This window comes from Acinonyx jubatus, chromosome D3, assembly GCF_027475565.1.
Source record: "Acinonyx jubatus isolate Ajub_Pintada_27869175 chromosome D3, VMU_Ajub_asm_v1.0, whole genome shotgun sequence".
NCBI classification, from domain to species: Eukaryota; Metazoa; Chordata; class Mammalia; order Carnivora; family Felidae; genus Acinonyx; species Acinonyx jubatus.
Window position 1 is genome coordinate 91765641 of NC_069392.1, and position 18876 is coordinate 91784516.

At 62.2% G+C, this 18876-nt stretch overlaps 1 protein-coding gene across 5 annotated transcripts in view; it reads left to right on the forward strand.

Moving 5' to 3' along the window:
- The window catches only part of NFATC1 (nuclear factor of activated T cells 1), a 102673-nt gene that overhangs the window by 20353 nt on the left and 63444 nt on the right, over positions 1–18876 (forward strand). For all 5 annotated transcript variants that reach the window (XM_053206086.1, XM_027069223.2, XM_027069218.2 and 2 more), the window contains exon 3: positions 6428–6587. In XM_053206086.1, coding sequence (XP_053062061.1) covers positions 6428–6587 — 160 coding nt within the window. The remainder of the gene's footprint in view (positions 1–6427; positions 6588–18876) is intronic.

The following is an 18876-nucleotide window of genomic DNA, read 5'->3' on the forward strand; positions in this document are numbered from 1 at the left end:
TGGCTGGTGGCGTTCTGCTGCCCGAGTGCCACCGGGAGAGGTGGTCTTTGTCCACACAGGTCCAGTCTAGTCCCGGAGGGGCGGAGCGCAGGGGCAGGAGTGAGGCGTCAGTACAGAGCTCCCTTCTGCTGGGTCGACGGTGGGTCCCTCGTAGTTGTTTCCGTCTGCGTCCGGATTTCTGGACCAAGCCTCCTCCTCTCTGCCTCCCTGAGCAGCCCCTGCCTGGTGGGACTGTAGGGAATCTCTGGCATTACTGGATCGGTCTGGGCTGTTCTGGAGGGCAGGGGGCTGGCGGAGGCCGTGGGCTCTGGGCCATCCCTCCCCATCTGAGTGCAGGGCAGTGAGGTCAGGGCACAGTCTGTGGCCGTGGGGGCCGTGGAGGCGTGTCTGCGAGTTGGGGGCAGAACGCGGGTGATGTGGGTGCCCCGGGAGCTAGAAAAAGCCCGGGCGGTGGGACTCCTGAGGCAAAGATTATCAGGGAATTTACCGAATGTGTCAGTTTAGAATCCGGCACGAGTATGGAGTATGGCTCGCACGCCGTAGGTTCCCAGTTTGTGCTGAGTGTGAATGGAGCTCCTGACTGGACACAGCCTCCCTGGGCTGCTGAGCCTGCACACGGGGTACAGGGACAGGTCAGGGCCAAGGAGGCGGTGTCGCTGTGGACGGGCCTCCTGGAGGGGCTCCCGGGTCCCAGGACCATCACGGGACGCGTCGCCAACCACCGGGAGGGGCGGGGTGGGGGCAGACGGCTCACTTGGGAGTCTGCAGACGATGGCCTCCTTGTGCCTTTCCTGCATCCTCTGCGTGACCGTCCTCCCTCCGGCATCTGTCCCAGGTCCTGCTCCGAGTCACCCTCAGTGACGGAGCAGAGGCAGCCATCGGGCAGCGGGGGCCCAAGGCTCCGGGAGCAAAGTCCTGTGCGAGGTCTCCCCCGGACTTCTGTCCCCGCAGAAGCGAAGCCCCTCCTTCCCGGGGGGCCACCCTGTGGGCCCCGACAGTGGGCGCTGCAGGGAGGACGTGCACAGGGAAGGGCGCCTGGCCCTGGAACGCTGGTGGGCGGTCAGCCAAGGTTTCATCATGGGTGGACCTACCTGTCCCTTCCCGACAGGACTCAGCCTCCCTCTAGGAAGGTCGACCTCTCGGGTGTGGGAAGAAGCTTCTCAGCCCAGAGCCGGGCGGGGGCGGGCGGCCTGTGCCAGGACTCCTGTGTGGTCCCGGGCGCACCCTGTGCCCGGATCCCGGGCGAAGGGCCTGAGAACCGCACTGATAACCCTCTTTAAAATGAGAGGGAAAACCAAAATAAACAGATGAGAGGAGAGGAGGCCTTTGGCCGCGACCCTGAGAAAATGTGTTGCGTTAAAACTTTGATAATTTCGTTTTCCTTAAGTTTCGATTGTCCTGTCCTTCTTTGGGCAGGCCTGAGTCCTGCCAAGTTCAGAGTTTACGGCTTCGGCTGCTTTAGGAAAATAGAGCTCATAAAAGCCGTGACAGCTTTCTTCTAAGTGCTAAGTACCTGTAAGCTATGGATACACAGAAAGAGACACGGATCACGTGGCCGGGCCCCGAACACCACAGCGGCCCCGTGAGCGCTGTCGCCTCCCGTGAGAACCTGGCCCCGCCTGCTACTTGGTACCGCGGAGAGCCGAGGACGCGTGCGACAGAGTCCCCGCCGTCCCCTCCTGGCCGTCCCACAGCCCAGACATCGCATCGTCTCATCTACACGTTCAGCGGGCGTCTCTTCGGAGCCACGACCCCGTCGGCCATCAGGGCGTCCCCCCACCCGGGCTGGGTCTCCCTGGTGCCCCCGTGGTGTTGCTTTGCAGGCTCTCCTGTCCTGGGTAGTCCCTGTTTTGTTTTTTGTTTCTCAGACTGGCGCCGAATTTGGTCATCTGGCTTCGTGTTTTGGCAAAATGGCGAGTGCACGCCCCTCGGGAGGCAGACGTCCGGTGTCCCTCTCTGGCGTCAGTGGTCACTGACGAGGTGATTTCCATCCAGAGTCTCGGGGCTTTGGAGGTCTGGCCTGAGCCCTGCCGTGGCCCCGTCAGCCATGGGTCTCCCAGAGCGCCGGCCGGGTGGCTGACTGTCGTGTGAGCCGCGCTGAGGCTTGGAGACTTCTGTGCGCCCCGGGCCTTGGCAGGAGCAGTGCGGTGTCATCAAGGTCACCTTGGTTTTGAGTCCCAGTGCAAACAGCCCCCCCCCCCCCCCCCCCCCGGCGGCTGGGCCTCTGGCTCGTCGGGTCCCCTGCACAGAAACGCTGGAGGGCCCCGCAGAAGCCACGTCGCTGTCCAGCTTTGTGTGCGAGGCGGTCAGGGCACCACGTGTCACCGAATACCTGTTAGGAACTGGTGCTGTGACACGAGGAGGCTGTGTTGTGCAGCAAAGCACAGATGCGTGGCTCAGCGGACGGCCCTGCTGACGGTGCTTCTGGGCAACGTCGCTGAAGGTAAGAGGCCGTCGACAAGGTCCTGCGGGGTCTAGAGACGCCGGCCTCTGCCCATGCGGCCCGCGACTCTGGTGAGGGGTGGAGCTGGCGGCCCGGGTGGGAAGGGCTTCTCCGGGGTCCCGGGACCGGCCAGGCAGACACAGCTGGGACCTGGCCGGTTCCCTCCTCACAGCCTGGAGGTGCCGCGAACCAAGCATTTAAAAGAACCCTTCACGCTTTTCCTATGTGGAGGAAGACTGAGGTTTAGTGAGAGTTGAAAGGCGTTTCTCGTGGGAAACGGGCGGTGGCAGCCGCTGCGAGAACCGGGTGATTCAGACTGGGAGCGCGAGGCTTCCTCTCCCCACGGGAGGCCTCGCCCACGCTCGGAAGGGGCGCCGGGGAGACTGTGACGGCTCGAGGGAAGCCGTCACACGGGGCAGTGCTATCCGGGCCCCTGGCACACGTCAGAGCTCCCGGCGGAAGGGGCCCCTGCCCCCCCCCAGGCGACTGGCACTGACCCGGGCCCCAGGGCCGCTCTGGGGGGAGAGGGGGGGTCCACATGCGACAGCAGCTCGGGTAGTTATGATAGTAATGGGCACGTGATTCGGATCTATGTCTCCTGAGACGAGGACGACCAGTTTTTTTTAAGTTTATTTTGAGAGAGAGAGAGAGAGAGAGTGGGGGAGGGTCAGAGAGAGAAGAGAGAGGGAATGAGTGGGGGAGGGACAGAGAGAAGAGAGAGAGTGAGCAGGGGAGGATCGGAGAGAGAAGAGAGAGGGAGTGAGCGGGGGAGGGAGGGCGTCCACGCTGCTCCTTCGTGGTTGCACATTTCCCAGAGTCCCCTCTGCGCCAGGCCCGGCAGCTGAACCTCGACCTGTGGTCTTGGGGGACGAAAGGAGTTCGGGCTCTTCAAGCTAAAAGCAGCTTTGGTCAACTGTATACCTTACACGGGGCTGGTGTTCCCGTGCCGTTTCACCGGTTTGTGCTTCACACGGAGTTGACAAGACCTGTGTCCTGCGATTGTGAAATCATTACGTGTCACTTTCAAATGAGTGTGAACAGTACTAAGGACGGTGACCGTCAACCCGGAGCAGATCTGGAGGACGTGGCAGGACCAGGCCGTCTGTTGGGCTGGGCGCCAGGCCTTTAGGCCAGGGGTTGGGGGCACGCGTTGTCTTCGGAAAAATGCATATGAGAAATCAGACGATGGGGCTCCTGGGGGCTCGGTTGGGCGTCCGACTTCAGCTCAGGTCATGGTCTCACGGTTTGTGGGTTCAGGCCCCACGTCGGGCTCTGTGCTGCCAGCTCGGAGCCTGGAGTTGTTTCAGATTCTGTGTCACCCTCTCTCTCTGCCCCTCCCCCACTCCTGCTCTGTCTCTCTCTCAAAAATAAATCAACATTAAAAAAAAAGAAATCAGACAGATATGGAGCTCTCCTGAGATTTGCAGAGGTTACTGCTGCTGGTTTGAAGTGTTTGTTATTAATATCTAACGGCCTGTTTTGCACTTGGTGTGTCTGTGACCATGAGGCCCCAGCAAGGTCTTTGGTGGGATGTGTTGGCAGGATGGGCGCACGTTCTCCAGCGGGGTCACACGCACGACCCGGCCGATGAGGGGCCTCCTGGAGTGTCTCGGGGCGACGTCTGGAGACACATCCACAGGTTCAAGGGTTCGCTGCCTTTGATGTGACCAGGAAGGTGGCCTAGGCCTCTTACTTGGCCGTTCACCTCGCTGGTGATGGCGACAAATTGGAAACAACCCAGAATCCGAGCAGCGAGGTAGCAATCAGTTACTTATATGGCAAAATAGGATACTGGGATCGAACCAATTTTTAACAGTATGCCAAAATGCTGAACGTCTTTAATTTAAAAAAGGCAGGGTATCCAGTTACATATTTTACTTTATTAAAATACACCCTTTTTAAAATGAGAATACTCCCAGATACACATCCAATTGTGGAGATCGTTTCTGGGGAGGATTTTGAGATGTTTGAGCGCGTGCATATAGAGAGCTTCAGGTAGTCTCGACAGGTCACGTGCATCTTACTTATGGATTCAGCCACCTTTTTCTTGTTGCACTGAGAGGATCAGATCAACTCGGAGATGGGTCTGAAGTACGGAGTTATCTGCTACGTTCAGCGGGCAAAGCCCAGGAGCCGGGGCCGAGGCCAGGCGGCAGCGTGGGGACCGGCCCGTGGGGACCGCGGAGCTGTGGCCCCAGGGCCCCAGATATCTCTCCGGGCTCGGCCCCGTCTCTGAGCCGGAGACGAGCTTGCATCTGTTGTCGCGCTGCCAACGCCATGCCGGGAATTTTCAGCGACTTTAACCGCGTGTAGCGTAGCACTTTGTGATCACGCGAGTCCATGCGTGCCACGCGTGCGCTGTGGGCACACTCGCCGATGACCCAGGGCGGGTCGTTCGGGCACATTTACTCTTCGGTCACGTTCAAGTACGCAGGAGATTAGAAAGCGCCTGTGCCCAGGCCCACACTCCAGGGACCTGCCGCGGTGCCTCCCACCTCCTTCCTGCCCCCCCCTTTCTGGTTTTACCTCCGGGAGGCAGGTGGCCCCCAGAGTTTGTTTCTCTTTCTGTTCACCTAGGTCGGTGGAGCGGTTAGGGTCTCACGGGGCTGGTGTGTGGGACACTCTGAGCGGAGGCGCCCTCGCCACAGCGGGGGTGCGGTGTTTGCCTGCGCACTGCGCTGTGCGGAGTCCGTCCGGGCGGGGGAGCAACCCGCCGACCCCCTTCCCGCCCTCGACCCCTCCCCAGAAGCCCTCCCAGATGGCCTTTCCTTCCGCCCTCGGTGTCACCGGAAGCCGGCGCTCGGCTGATAACCTCGTCTAGGAAATGCCTCTGAGCCACCAAGGCGTTTCCTTCGTCAGGAAAAGTCTCATTTGACGGCTGTGTAAGCCCTTTAGAAGCGACACTGGCATTTCACGCCAACTTTGGCCCGTTTTAGTCCTGGGCAGATTCCCTGCACACATGTGTCTGTACCCCACTCTTAACTGGTCAAGTTGCTGGATCGGTTTCTCTAGAGATCCGTGAGGTTTGTCTACACAGTGAGAGACCCTGGGCCTCAGGTTTTGTCTCAGCATCTCGTTACAATGGAGTGGACGTGCACACAGCAGGCAGGGGCGTGAAGGGGAGACAGGGCCCCCAGAAGCGGGCTGTGGTTGGAGCGCGGTGGCCGGTGGACCAGACCCCGGTCCTGTGGGGGGGACACAACGGCCAGCACAGGTGGCCCAAAGCTGCTCAGGGCTGCGCGTTAGCTTCCTAAGGGGCGGGGCCCTGAGGCATATACTTCGTCGGGAGAGCGGGACCTGGTTTCAAAGGGGAAATTGCCTCCTTTGCAAAGGTCGCCAGCTCTGCAGCTACGAAACGGGGCTGTTAAAGCAAACCTCTGTGCCACGAGGAGACAGCGTGGTTCCATGGCTCTTAGGATGGGATCTGGCAGGTGCACACGCTTGCCCTTGCCAGCGCACACATTTAACCTCGTGTGACACCCCCGGTTTCCCTCTCTTCTCCTGGGTCTGCACCCTCAGCGAGCAGGCCGTCTCGTTTGTCCTGCGTGGGCCCCTGGGTCGAGGGGGCTGGGGTGCGGTCGCCGCGAGCTAGTTAGAAGGGGGGCCGGCGAGCCCTGGACGGCCGGCGAGCGGGGCCGTGGCCTCCCGTTCCTGCGGTCACGCTCGTACCTCGGTGACTTTGAAAGGATCTTCAGTTAGTTCCGGAACCCGTCCTGTTACGGAGGATAAATCATTTAAAAAGCCCTATCCCGACGGGAGGGAACTATTTTGAGGTCGTGTGCGACGTCTGCATCTTGTCCAGAACCTCGTCTTGAGACCCGACAGCCTGTGGCGTGCGTCCCGGTCACACGACCGTTGGCCTCACGGGGTGGTTCCCCTGCCCGACGGGAACGTCGGACGCCGGACGTGGCGGAGCGCCTCCACGGTGTGCGCGCGAGGAGGCGCGTGGCGTCGCCATCTAACGCCCTGTGTGTTCTCCCGCAGCCCGTCCCTCCCCGCCCTGGACTGGCAGGTGCCCTCGCGCTCGGGGCCCTACGAGCTGCGGATCGAGGTGCAGCCCAAGCCCCACCACAGAGCCCACTACGAGACGGAGGGGAGCCGCGGGGCTGTGAAGGCGTCGGCCGGAGGACACCCCAGCGTGCAGGTACCGGTCTGCTGGCCGCAGGACGCGCCGGGAGCCCGATGGGGCACCTGGTCCGCCGCTCGTGGTGCTTCTATCTGTGCTTCTCTTTTGCTCTTAAAACGTAATTGTTCTGCCCTGGGCCCTTCAGCTGAGAGTGTAGAGTCCTGCTTTCCTCCTTCGTAAGACAGTGGCTGGCAGTGGACGACCACGTGGCTCTCGGCTCCGTAGCTTAAACCCAGCTGTAAGCAGCTAAGACTGTGTGCACGTGGGATTACTTTCCGGGATTCCCAGGGATCTCTAGGGCCGGGGGTCGCCCGTGTGGGCCTGGCCTTGGGTGGGGGCCGGGGGTCGTCCCTGTGGGTCTGGCCCTGGGTGGGGGCCGGGGGTCGTCCCTGTGGGTCTGGCCTTGGGTGGGGGCCGGGGGTCGCCCGTGTGGGCCTGGCCTCAGGCGGGGGCCAGGGGTCGTCTTTGTGGGTCTGGCCCTGGGTGGGGGCCGGGGGTCGTCCCTGTGGGTCTGGCCTCGGGTGGGGGCCGGGGGTCGTCTTTGTGGGTCTGGCCCTGGGTGGGGGCCGGGGGTCGCCCGTGTGGGCCTGGCCTCGGGCGGGGCCAGAGGTTGTCCCTGTGGGTCTGGCCTCGGGTGGGGGCCGGGGTCGTCCCTCGGGTGGGGGCCGGGGGTCTCCCGTGTGGGTCTGGCCTCGGGTGGGGGCCAGGGGTTGTCTGTGTCCACGTGGGCCTGGCCTCGGGCGGGGCCAGAGGTCGTCCCTGTGGGTCTGGCCTCGGGTGGGGGCCAGGGGTCGTCCTGTGGGCCTGGCCTCAGATGGGGGCCAGAGGTCGTCCCTGTAGGCCTGGCCTCGGGTGGGGGCCGGGGGTCGTCCCTCGGGTGGGGGCCGGGGGTCGCCCGTGTGGGCCTGGCCTTGGGCGGGGCCAGAGGTCGTCCCTGTGGGTCTGGCCTCGGGTGGAGGCCAGGGGTCGTCCCTGTGGGTCTGGCCCTGGGTGGGGGCCGGGGGTCTTCCTGTGGGCCTGGCCTCAGATGGGGGCCAGGGGTCGTCCCTGTGGGCCTGGCCTTGGGTGGGGGCCGGGGGTCGTCCCTGTGGGTCTGGCCCTGGGTGGGGGCCGGGGGTCGTCCTGTGGGCCTGGCCTCAGGCGGGGGCCGGGGGTCGTCCTGTGGGCCTGGCCTCAGACGGGAGCCAGGGGTCGTCCCTGTGGGTCTGGCCTTGGGTGGGGGCCGGGGGTCGCCCGTGTGGGTCTGGCCTCGGGCGGGGGCCGGGGGTCGTCCCTGTGGGTCTGGCCCCTGGCGGGGGCCGGGGGTTGGTTGTCCGTGTGGGTCTGGCCTCGGGTGGGGGCCGGGGGTCGTCTTTGTGGGTCTGGCCTCGGGTGGGGGCCGGGGGTCGTCCCTTGGGTGGGGGCCGGGGGTCGCCCGTGTGGGTCTGGCCTCGGGTGGGGGCCAGGGGTCATCTGTGTCCGCGTGGGCCTGGCCTCGGGCGGGGCCAGAGGTCGTCCCTGTGGGTCTGGCCTCGGGTGGGGGCCGGGGATCGTCCCTCGGGTGGGGGCTGGGGGTTGTCCCTCAGGCGGGGGCCGGGGGTTGCCTGTGTGGGCCTGGCCCTGGGTGGGGGCTGGGGTTCTTCCGCATGGGCCTGGCCCCTGGCAGGGGGCGGGGGGCCCACCCACTGCTGTTGCCGGCAGGTCCACGCTTGGCGGCCACCCCCTGTGGCGTGTAGGTCGTGTGGGTGGCAGGAGCCTTGCTGATGCCACGTCCAGTCGGACGCCTGCTCTCCCCACGTCTTCCTAGGCTGACACATTTGATTCAGACGAGACGTAAAGAGGAAGATGAGCCCGAGGGCCGGCCTTGCTTCCCTGATGGCACCCGTGGGCAGTGTGCGCGGTGGGCCATCTTCCACGCCTCTTAGGAGCCGTGACTCTGGCTGTTACTCCTTCGTTGAGGGTAAACAGAGAGTGAATTAAATATAACCTCGGAATCAAAATGTTTTATTTTTGAGGAGCTCTTCTGTAAAAGTCTGTAAAGTGCCAGCAAAGCCAGGGCGCTCTTTACGGGGCTCTGCAGAGACTTTGCACCCGCCCCGTCCCGCCCGCTCAGGTGGGGGCGATGAGGAGAAGGTGCCCGCAGCCCCGGGCCGTACCTCTTGCCCAGACCTCGCTGTCCCTGGAGCGGTGGCCTGGGGAGACCTCAGCTGCCCCGTGTCCATCCAGGGCGTCTCTAACAGCAAATCATTAGGAGCCAACAAAAGGTCCCCTTGGCCACTATTTAAGTGAATTCCATTCACGTGACGCTGCTTTTGGCTTGGGTATTTTCAGTGGTTTCAGTGTTTGGTTTAAAGACTTCCTTCTTTCTGAAGAACAGAGGTTCTCAACATGAGGGCCCTGACCTGGGAGTCGCTAGAAATGCAGGTTCTGTGGCCCACACAGACCACGGATCGTGGAGTTCCTGGGTGGGCCCAAGGTCTGGTCCCCTCGGCTCTCTTATGTGGAGCGGGCTGTGCGCGGTCTGTCCCTTCCCACATCTTGGGGATCCTCACGCCGGACACGGGAAGAGCAGAGGACGTGCCTTGAGGCGCCTGGGCATCAGGGAGCCCCGCGCTCCCCAGGAAGAGGCGCCACACACCGCCAGGCCGTGCTGGGGTCTCCTGCCCACGTGTCGGGGGTGACTGCGGGTGCTGGCCTCCCAACTGAAAACACTGGACGGGAAGAAGATTCATTTGGCTTTAGAGCTGGAGCGTTTGTCACTGGTGTTCCGGGGGCACCTTGGTAACTGTGATGGGGACAGGTAGTGTCCACCGCCCGAAGGCATCACCCTTCTACTCAGGGAGGATGTGTGGCCACAGAGCGTGGCCGCTGTGTGACGTCGGTGGACTCTGTTCCTGACAAGCTTCGGCCCTCCTGCCCAGGCCCGTCGCTGTGACTCTTGGGTGCCCGTGTGGGGTCGGGCTTGCTCTCCTGCCCAGAGCTCCAGGCGGTGGATGGGGAATGCTTGGCCCCCACCACGAAATCAGGAGCCCCGACCGGTCACTGGAGGAAGGAGGCCAGCCGGAGGGTGCCTGGCAGGGCACGGCACGCTTTTACTTTATTCCGTTCCGATAAACAGAAGGCCTGCCAGGGAAGGAGCCCCAGAGAGAAAGGCCGTCCGCCCAAACGACAGCAGCTGGAGTTTGCGGGGACTGTGCTTGTGGCCCTGCGCTTCATGCTGACTAGTGCTTGCCTGCTTGGCTGCGGGACGCACACACTGCGGCCAGCTGGGCGTTCTCCGTCCCGCCTTCACGGCGGGCTGAGGTCGGGGGACGCGGGCATCAGCCCGGCTCTGTGACTACAGACGTTGGACTCCCTTTCCCGCAGCCGTTTTCACCAAACAAAAGTGCACTGCTATGGACAGGAAAGGCCGTGGAGCAGCTCATGGAGAAGAGAGAATCCGGCAGCAAAACACCCCCATTTCTTGAAAGTAAACGCAGCAAGGGGAGCAGCTCCTGCAGTGGGGACAGCTGCGTGCGGACGTTAGCGCCTTCCGCGTGGACGTGCGACGCCTGGGACTTGGCGCGCGTGATTGAGGATGGTCCGCGGCCGGCGGCCACTGTCCTGGGGGTCGGGGAGGGTGGGCAGCACAGCCCGGGTCTCCGGGTGCTTTGCGTCCGTCCGCCTGTGCCTGTCGCCCCTCGCGGGACCCCCGCCTCCAGTCTCTAGTGTGGATGTTACGGCGAGGATTATGGAACTTGAAGTGGCATTTACAACATCTGAACGATTGTTTCAGATTAGATGCAAGAGTGGGTTGTGGGTTTGAATGGGCCGAACGCCCCCCCGCCCCAGCCTCACGGGGGAAATACAGCAAGAAAATGGTGCCTAGCAGAAACTGTCAGGTGCTGAGAGGGTCTCTCGCGGGTGAGAGATGAGCGACTGAGGCTTTTCTGATGGATCCGTGGCAAAGTGAATTCCCGTCTGTGCACGTATGAGGTGAGCAGTTAAAAAGAAGGGGTTTGGAGGGTTTGCTCTCTTTTTCAGTCGGTGGCCCGCACACTGGGTGAAAATAGCGTTAGTGCGTAATTACAAAACACGTGAAAATAGAAAACCCTCTCAGGTGCCGCGAAAGCCTGCTAACCACAGGTTTTATCCTGTGGGGAGTCATTTTAGCGCATCCTGACACGGGGCCCCAGTGCCACGCCCGCTCCTCCCTTTTCGGAAGCCGGGTGCCCGCCCTTGCCACCAGGCCGCGCAGGGGCGGTTCCTAGGGAAGCCTGATGGCAACATGACGTCCCCGTGCCAGCCGCTGACAGCCAGGCTCTGCCGCGTTTCCAAGTCTGTGCGTCAAATCGCAGCCCCTGTGCAGAACGGGACACCCAGCCGTGCCCCAGGGCAGGACCTGCTCCGGGTCAGCCGTGTCCCTGACTGTAGGAAGGAGCCGCCCGGTGCACCTGCCTCCAGGAGGTGCCTCCTTCCCAGGCACGGGCCGGGACTGGAGGGTGGGAAGGGACTTCAGCAGTCACGTGTCTCCCGAGCGCCCACGTTAGTACCCGTGGCCTCCTGGGCCAGCCTTGCCCCGGCTGTAGTCCCGGCCCTGGGAGGCCGGCGTGTGGCCGTCAGAGGGTCCGGCAGAGCGAGGCCCCCGAGTCCTGGGGAAGGTGGGAGGCGTCGGAAGGGCCTGCGTGAGACTTGCCTTCCCAGGGGGCGCAGAAGGGCTGGCCCTCTTCCAGTGTTGCCTCTGAGAACCCAGAGGATTCTGCCCTGAGGGTCCCTCCTTCAGACTGGGCTCCCGGCCAAACGGGTTTGCTGACCCTGGTTTTCTGTTCTGTTTTCCCGTGTGACCCCCGCTGCCTGCTCTCCCTGCCCTGTGCTGTGCCCGGTGGCCCGTCTGCAGAGAACCTGTCTGTTCCCAGCTGCCCTGCAGGGGCCCAAGGAGCAACCTGGGGGACATCGCTGACCTCTGAGCCAGCGGTCAAAGAATTAAGCTCTGTTTACCAAGCTCCCGAAATAACTGTCTGATAGCATCTCGCCCACCACACAGGAGGCCGGGTCTGCGTGAATAATTAATAGGTCACTGAGACGAGAAGCCTTGGGAAGTCTCGCGAGGTCGTAAACGGCACTTTAGACTTGTATTTGGTGTTGTTGGTTCCAGGCTCCCGGTCGGTGACGGGTGGTTGGTGACCGGTGGCTGGCATCAGTCCTGCCCGGTGATGCCGGAATCGGCCCTGGAGCCGAGGGCGGGGGTCTCGAGGGACCCGGGGACCACCCTGGCCTCAGGCTCAGGCAGGCTGCCCCGGGTGCATCGGGGCTGAGCTGTGCCCCAGCAAGTGCGTGGCAAGTGTTCCTGTAATGTGAGGCCTCTGAGGCCTGCAGCCCAGGGACAGACACACCGGGGAAGAGCCCGCGTTCTCCTGTCCTGGAGGCTGGGCTGGCAAAGTCTCGCTGCTGTTGTCTCACCCGCCTGAATGGTGGGGCTGCAGAGCTGTGGTGTGAGAAACGTGGGCGTGAGCGGGCGGGTGGAGAGAGGCTTGCCCGGGCCCACGGCACGGTCTTTCACCCAGACGTGCACCCCATCGTCTCCTACCTGGCTTGTCACGGCAGGTGTCACTTCTGTCCAGACAGGGCTGCTAACCTGGAAAGCCAGGATTTCCACAAAAGGCAGAGAAACAGATGTTACCGGAATAAACTAGTACTTGATGACAAACTTTCATAGGCCTGGCTGGGTGGGAGCGTCGGCATCCACGGAACAGCCCCTCCCACGGAGCCCTCACGCAGTGGGGATTCAAATGCAGGTCTGACCCCAACCCAATGTCAGCCGGCCCCGCAGTCCAGTCTGGCCGACTTGGAGGGGGTGTGGACTCACATTCCTGGGGCCGCCCATACCCTTGCAGCATGCCCAGGCAGGCGTCCAGGGGGGCGTCCAGGGGGGCGTCCAGGCAGGTGGTCTGCTGAGTACACACAATTCTGTAGGTGCCACCCTGTCCTGGTCAGGCAGAGGGGCCATCTGGCCCCCAACACAGGTGGGTCCACAATGGTTGTACCTGCCCAGCACCCTGAAATGTGTTACCAGCTTTTATGGCGACGAGGGCTCGTCCCTCTTAAGAAAGCCAGAGACGTCCGCTGGGACCGTGGAGAGAGGTGCCCCAGTGCCTTGTGTCACTGTAGTAGTGCCATTCAGGTGGCCAGTCTGTTGTCATCTCAGTTTGGGGGGGGGGGGTCCTTGGAATATTGTTGCCACCTGCTGGTGTGCAGAGAAGGCAGACGGACTCAGGCGGGCTCCTGGACGCCCGTTTGAGTTTGGTGGTTCCACCAAGCTGATGGAAGCGTGGTTTTGGTTTCCGTGCCGCCCAGACATCCCCCTGGGAATAAAGTCCGTGAGTAGCGTTGTAGTGGAAGCCGCCAGAAATCTTGATTCAGCACTTGAGCTTTCTTGTTGCAGGCTGTGGAAACTGTAAAAGAGTGTTCTCAGGCGGTTTTCTGAAAGGGCCTCTGAGGGCAGAGCAGCGTGCGGGACTCTTCCACGTAGAGATGCGTGCCTGTGCCTCAGAAACGTGACATCAGGCGCATGCGTGATGGGGGGGGAGGGTGTGATGGGGGGGGCGCCAGGCAATTTAACTGGAGACAATGGTGAAGAATTATAAAAAGTTTATTTTGAGAGAGAGAGAGTAAGAGAGAGAGAGGGCGAGCAGGGGAGGGGCAGAGAGAGAGGGGGGAAGAGAGGATCCCAAGCAGGCTTCACACTGTCAGCACAGAGCCTGATCAGGGCTTAAACTCACGAACCGTGAGATCATGACCTGGGCGCAAATCAAGTCAGATGCTTAACTGACTGAGCCACCCGGATGCCCCAAGAAATTATCATCTTTAATAAACATGTCAAAATTGGGAAATCCACATCGCAGCTGTGCCTCCCCATGGCGGCCAAGTGACAGGCGCCTGGTGCCCGCGGGTGGGGCTGCGCCTGGCAGGGGGGTCCCTGCTCCGTGTGCTCTGAGGTCCGGCTTCGTTCCCACTGGCTGGCCCTTGGCCTGTGGTGCCTGGCGGGGCTGGTCTTCGGCCTGTGAGCCAGGCTCTACCCCGGGTGTTGTCCCCCAGGGGCCCCACCAGTGCAGGGCGACACAGGGAGAGGCGGACGTGCTGAGACCTACAGTGTAGACCCCCGTTGCGGGCCGCAGGTAGCTCAGGACTCAGTGCTCCTGCACGCCAAGGAGGCGGGTGGCCAGTGACCGACTGTCCAGATGCTTGGGTTTTTGTCTGTTGCCCTGTGGTTTTAAAGTCTGTCCCGTGTTTGAGAGCAGTCTGTGGACTGGAGAACGCTTCCTTCCTGAGTTGCTGTTCCGTGACTGTCCCTGAGCGTCGGCCGCGTGTCCCGGGCTGGCAGCCGCGGTCCCGCCAAGCCGGGCTGCCCCCAGTCCCTCTCCCTGCTCCGGGAGAACACTGGGCTCTGCTCCGCGTCAGTACAGATGACGCTCGGCCCAGCTGCGGCCTGAGAGTGCCAAGGTGGGACCCGCAATCGCTCCCTGACCGGCCTCGCGGGCGGCGTCCCCTCAGCAGCACTGGGTGAAGGGAGGAGGGCTGCGGGCAGCAGGCTGTGCAGCACCTCCATCAGCCGATGTGCTGGGGCCCTGCCCTCGCTGTCCTTTGGGTCACTGACGGCAAACACCGAGGGCCTGGCCGGGGGGTGAGTGGCCTCTGCGGGGGTCGGGGGCCACCCCGTGGGGCCGGGAGGTCCTGAGGGGGTCCCAGACACCCTCTCCTCCAGGGGCAGGCCACCAGTGGGCAGGTCCGTGAGTTCATGGGAGCCCGTGCCTGTGTAGACGCCACACCTACCACACCGCTGGATGGGCCTTTCTTTGAAGACGGACGTTTCCAGAAGTTTTCTCCACCATGGCCAGGTTCCTGGGGGTGCTCTGGGTTCTGGAGTCACTGAAGTTATGTTTGCTGCTGTAGTTTAACATTTCCAAATGGTTTCTGAGGCTCTTACGCGCTCTGTTTCTAGATCATTTTTCCCTCAGCAGAAAGTTGGGTCTTCTCAGCATGTTTTTAATTAGAAACACTAAATGTAGTGTTTCCGTGCAAAACATTCTTTGATCCAGAAGTAATGTAATTTCTCTTTTCTGGATGCTTCCACGTGTGTCTGTGTGAATCCCGCCCGCCGGCTCCGTGGGTGACGTCTCTGGGTCACTTCAGAGCCGTCCCATCTGTAGGGTCAGCCCGCAGGGGTCGGGGCTCGGTGGCCTCGGCTGCCCTGCTCCCGTGAGGGACGACGCGCCTGTGTGTGGTGGGCTAGTGGGCGGCAGGTGCCCACACGGCCACAGAGCTGCCGCCCAAGCCTCCCTTCCCTCCCTCTGGCCTCTGCCCGCCCGTGCTCGGCTCAGCCGGAACCAGCCTGGAGACCGTGTGTTCCACTCAGCGCTCACACACAACCACTGTGCCCTGTAGCCGTACAAAGCCCCGGGGATTCTGCGCGTCTCCCTGCCCTTGGCCGGAAGCTCCTCCTCTGTCACTTGCTGGATGGGAACCACTCGGAAGGAAGGCTCACGGTGACGGCATGCCGGAAAGTGGCGTCCCGGGAAACACGGCCTGCGGACTAGGACCTTATCTCTCTCGGCGTCTGGACGTGTCCTTGAATTAGGGACACGCACCAACCGTGCCTGCGGACTGGCGGGGGTCCCGGTGCCAGGTGAGCCCCTGCGCTGACCTCGTCGGACCCACGTGTGTGAGCCCTTCTCCCCCGTCATCAGTGGGGGCAGGTCTGAGGTCTCGATGGGGAAGAAGATGAGCCCCGTGGCGAGAGGCGGACGTGTGCCTGGCGCCCCTGACCACCTCGAACGACAGGCTAGCTTTGCCAGGGCCTGAGAACAGTGCACAGCTGCTCTTGAAGCCCCGGGGGTCGTGCGTTCAGGTAGCTTCGCAGGCTGGGCAGCCTTGAGGCCAAGTCCCGAGTGAAGACGGGACCTGTTTCTTACAGTCAAGTCTGGAAACCGAGTCAGCTAAGGCCTCACAACTGCGGAGCCACAGGACGCTGCCCACCTTTTCCTCTCAAAGCCCCTCCCTCCTGGAGACCACGTCCCGACCCTGGGATGCAGCAGGGTAGCCGGGAGACTCGTGACTCCAGCCCTGCCTGGTGCCTGCCCCATGCAGCACCTCACTGGTGGGACGGGGTGTGCTGGCAGGTGTTCCAGACCCTGCCTTCGCCCTGTGTGCGCGTCCAGTGAGCGCCCCAGGCCCCGGGAGAGGGACAGCCGAGCAATTTCATCCACGTCTCGTCCAAGATGTACACCCACGCTGACGTGAAGTAAAGTGTAGGGGGTTTTGAGTGAACAGTTGGCCATTCAAGGCCTTGAAAAATTTAAAATCTGTTGTAAAATGTAACCGTCCCATTAACGGAAGTGAGTATGAGCCACAGAGGCAGCGACTGTCCCCGTGCCGCCCATGAGCGGTGGCCAGTGGTCCTGGGCAGGCACGGTCTCTGGGTGTCGTGTGTCCTGAATACTTAGATGATGGACTCGTTAACCACAGCCCTTGGCTTGTTTATTTTGCGCTTTTTCAGAAAGGTAGAAAAATTCCATACACCCAACATGGGGAACCCTAGAAATGAGCTTTTTCTTGAAAGGAACCTCGTGCAGCCCCTCAGAGCCGTTTTGTTGCTAGAACCGTGTGTGACTGTCAGCTTTGAAAGCCACGGCTGGAGGGCTTTGTGGGCTGGCGGCGAGCACCTCTAGATCTGGCTTACACGGCAAACCTCGTGCGAGTCAAGGGAGTCCCTCGCGGGAGGAATTCCGAGAACTTACGTAACACTGTGCGGTGTAAACCCAGAAGGTTTGCTGGGTGTAGTGCACACGCAGACACACGCATGCACACGTGTGTATGCTCACAGGCCTGTGTGCACGCACAGGTGGATGTGCCCGAGTGTGTGCACGTGTGTGAGCCCATGCGTACTTCATGTGTGTGCACATGCGCGCGCGTGTGTGTGTGTGTGGAGGGAGTGGGCCCCCCCAGCTCCCCTTCCGTGGCACAGGGTTTGGGGCGTCCATCACCAGGTCTGTGGTCCGTTACCTCCAGACTGGAGCCCACGTCGTGTGGGTCCGTGCCCAGATCTGGAGGTGCACCGGGCACCCGGGGAAGGTGCTGGGAAGACGCAAGGCTGCAGAGCCCGGAGCCGCTCACGGCTCTGTCCGCGGGCCTCTGAGCCACGTTCCCCACCGTGGATGCTCTTTGCTCCGATTACCGGTTCTTCAGATGTGGCCCCAGGACGGTGTGCGCAGCCTCATGTGGCACCATTCGCTGGTGTCCCATCTCCTGCCTCCCATGGAGTCTGCTGGCCACACCCCACACCCACCCCAGACCCTGCAGCCAGGTCCTCCGGCACGGTCACCCTGGGCATGGCGGCGAGGAAAGGGGACAGAGACAGACGGAGACCAAAGCCCCCGGGGGACCCTGGGGCCTGGGGACAGCTGGGCGGGCTGCCGTGGTCTGTCAGAGGTTCTGCTCCTACCTGAGCCCCCCCCCCCGTTCCATCCTCTGTCCCCCTCTGATGGCACAGCTGCTTTTGTGAAGACGTTAGACTCACACATAATTGATTTTCCGGTGAGAGCCACAATCCTCTGTCTTCTGTCTCCCTCGGATGTGTGCCAGGACCCACTTTTGTCTGTGACTCTAGGTCCTTCTGGACCTCGCTGCGGCCAGCCAAGGGGCCGGCACTTTCCAATCCTCGGAGAGAAGGGAGGGCCCGCGTCTGGGACACACGGTGCAGCCACTCCTGGCCCTGCCTGGCTGGTCACACCTGCTAATCACTTCCCTGGTCCCCTGCAGACAGGGACAGATGGACCCAAGAGCGTGTGGACACAGCCACAGGTGACAGACATCTGACCCCACGATCTCAGGCGTTTCTGCCCTCCGAGAAGCTGGGCCTCGCAGCGACAAGGTGCCGTGTGCCCCCCCACTCAGGGCCACTGTGGGCAGCGGCTCCAAGAGACCCGGTGTGGTACACGGTCCTCATGGTAACCGAGTCTCCCTTGGCCCTTCCCGAGAAGGCAGCGTGGTGCCAACGTTAACAACATCAGAAAACAGCCTGTTTTAGCTGCTTTCCTTGTGTCCCTGAGCTCTTTTCCAGGAGAGACTACAAGTCTTACATTACGTGGTTAAAACGGGTCAATTTTATGCCGTGGAAAACGTTGCCTCAGTAAAGCTGTTGAAAATGACTTGTGGCGTTGCCTGCGGGAAGTCTGCCTGGATTTCCTGCAGGTGTTTGGGGGCTGTGAGGGAGGGTGGGGCCTGCACCTGGGCCGTCCCCTCGTCCTGCCCCACCTGCTTCTCCACGGGACAGCCACCCTCTCTACCCACACCCGGCACACCTGCTCATGCCTCCCCACAAGCACGCATCTGCACATGCTCACACCGTCTTGCGAGACACGTGCTTCTGCGTGTGTATACTCGTGCACGCACAACACCGCCAGCCTCTTGAGGTCCATACTGTCTTTATCTGGCGGCTTTATCCCAGGCATCGTGGTGAGGCAGGGAGGCTGCGGCCCCTCGCACACTTAACTTTTCAGCAGAGGCACAGCTCAGAGATAGCTCTGCCGGCCTGGCCGAGAGAGGTGGGGCCGGCTGCTGGGAGAGAACAGGCCTGTGTGGACCCGTCACGTGTGCTCAGTCGGGGCTTCCGCCAACCTCGGCCCCACGTGTTATGCGGTGGTTCCGTTCTCATTCGTGGTTTTCTCGTTTCCCGCTCCCCTTAACGCGGCCTCTGGGAGTGGGGGGTCGGCGTCTGACGGCACCGGCCATTTGTGTGCCGTGGTGGTCACAGATGTGAGTTGGCGTGACGGCCGATCCCCAGGCCCCGCCGTGGTCGGTATAGCGCCGTCCCCTCCCGTGTCCAGTGATGGTGCCGGCGAGCAGACACGTGGGATTTTCCTTCCCGTTATTTGGCAGGAATTTGTGTGGATGTATGTAGGACACCCTTGTGGGGGGGGGAGCAGCGCGGGTGCAGGCCGTGAGGATTCGGGATCCGGTGTGACAGCCGCGCTCAACGCCCCGCGGGCTCACAGGGTAGCATGGTGGCCAGAAGCGTGGGGTAACAAGTGAATCCCGCTTGGGGGCCGGGTCTCCCTCTCCACACGGCTCCTCTTTGGGGCGTCGTGTGAAGATTCGGATCTAACACCCAGGTGGACGTAAATTTCCCTTCGGACGGATGGTTCTGCGCGAGCGGCTCGCTTGGCCCCACCTGCCCGAGCGCGAGTGGCAGCGCGAGAGGACTTGCCCCACTTGTCACCCGCCTGTCACTGCCCCACAAGTGCTGAGGTAGCACAGGACCTAAAAACAAACATGCACGTGTAGAAAACTTAGC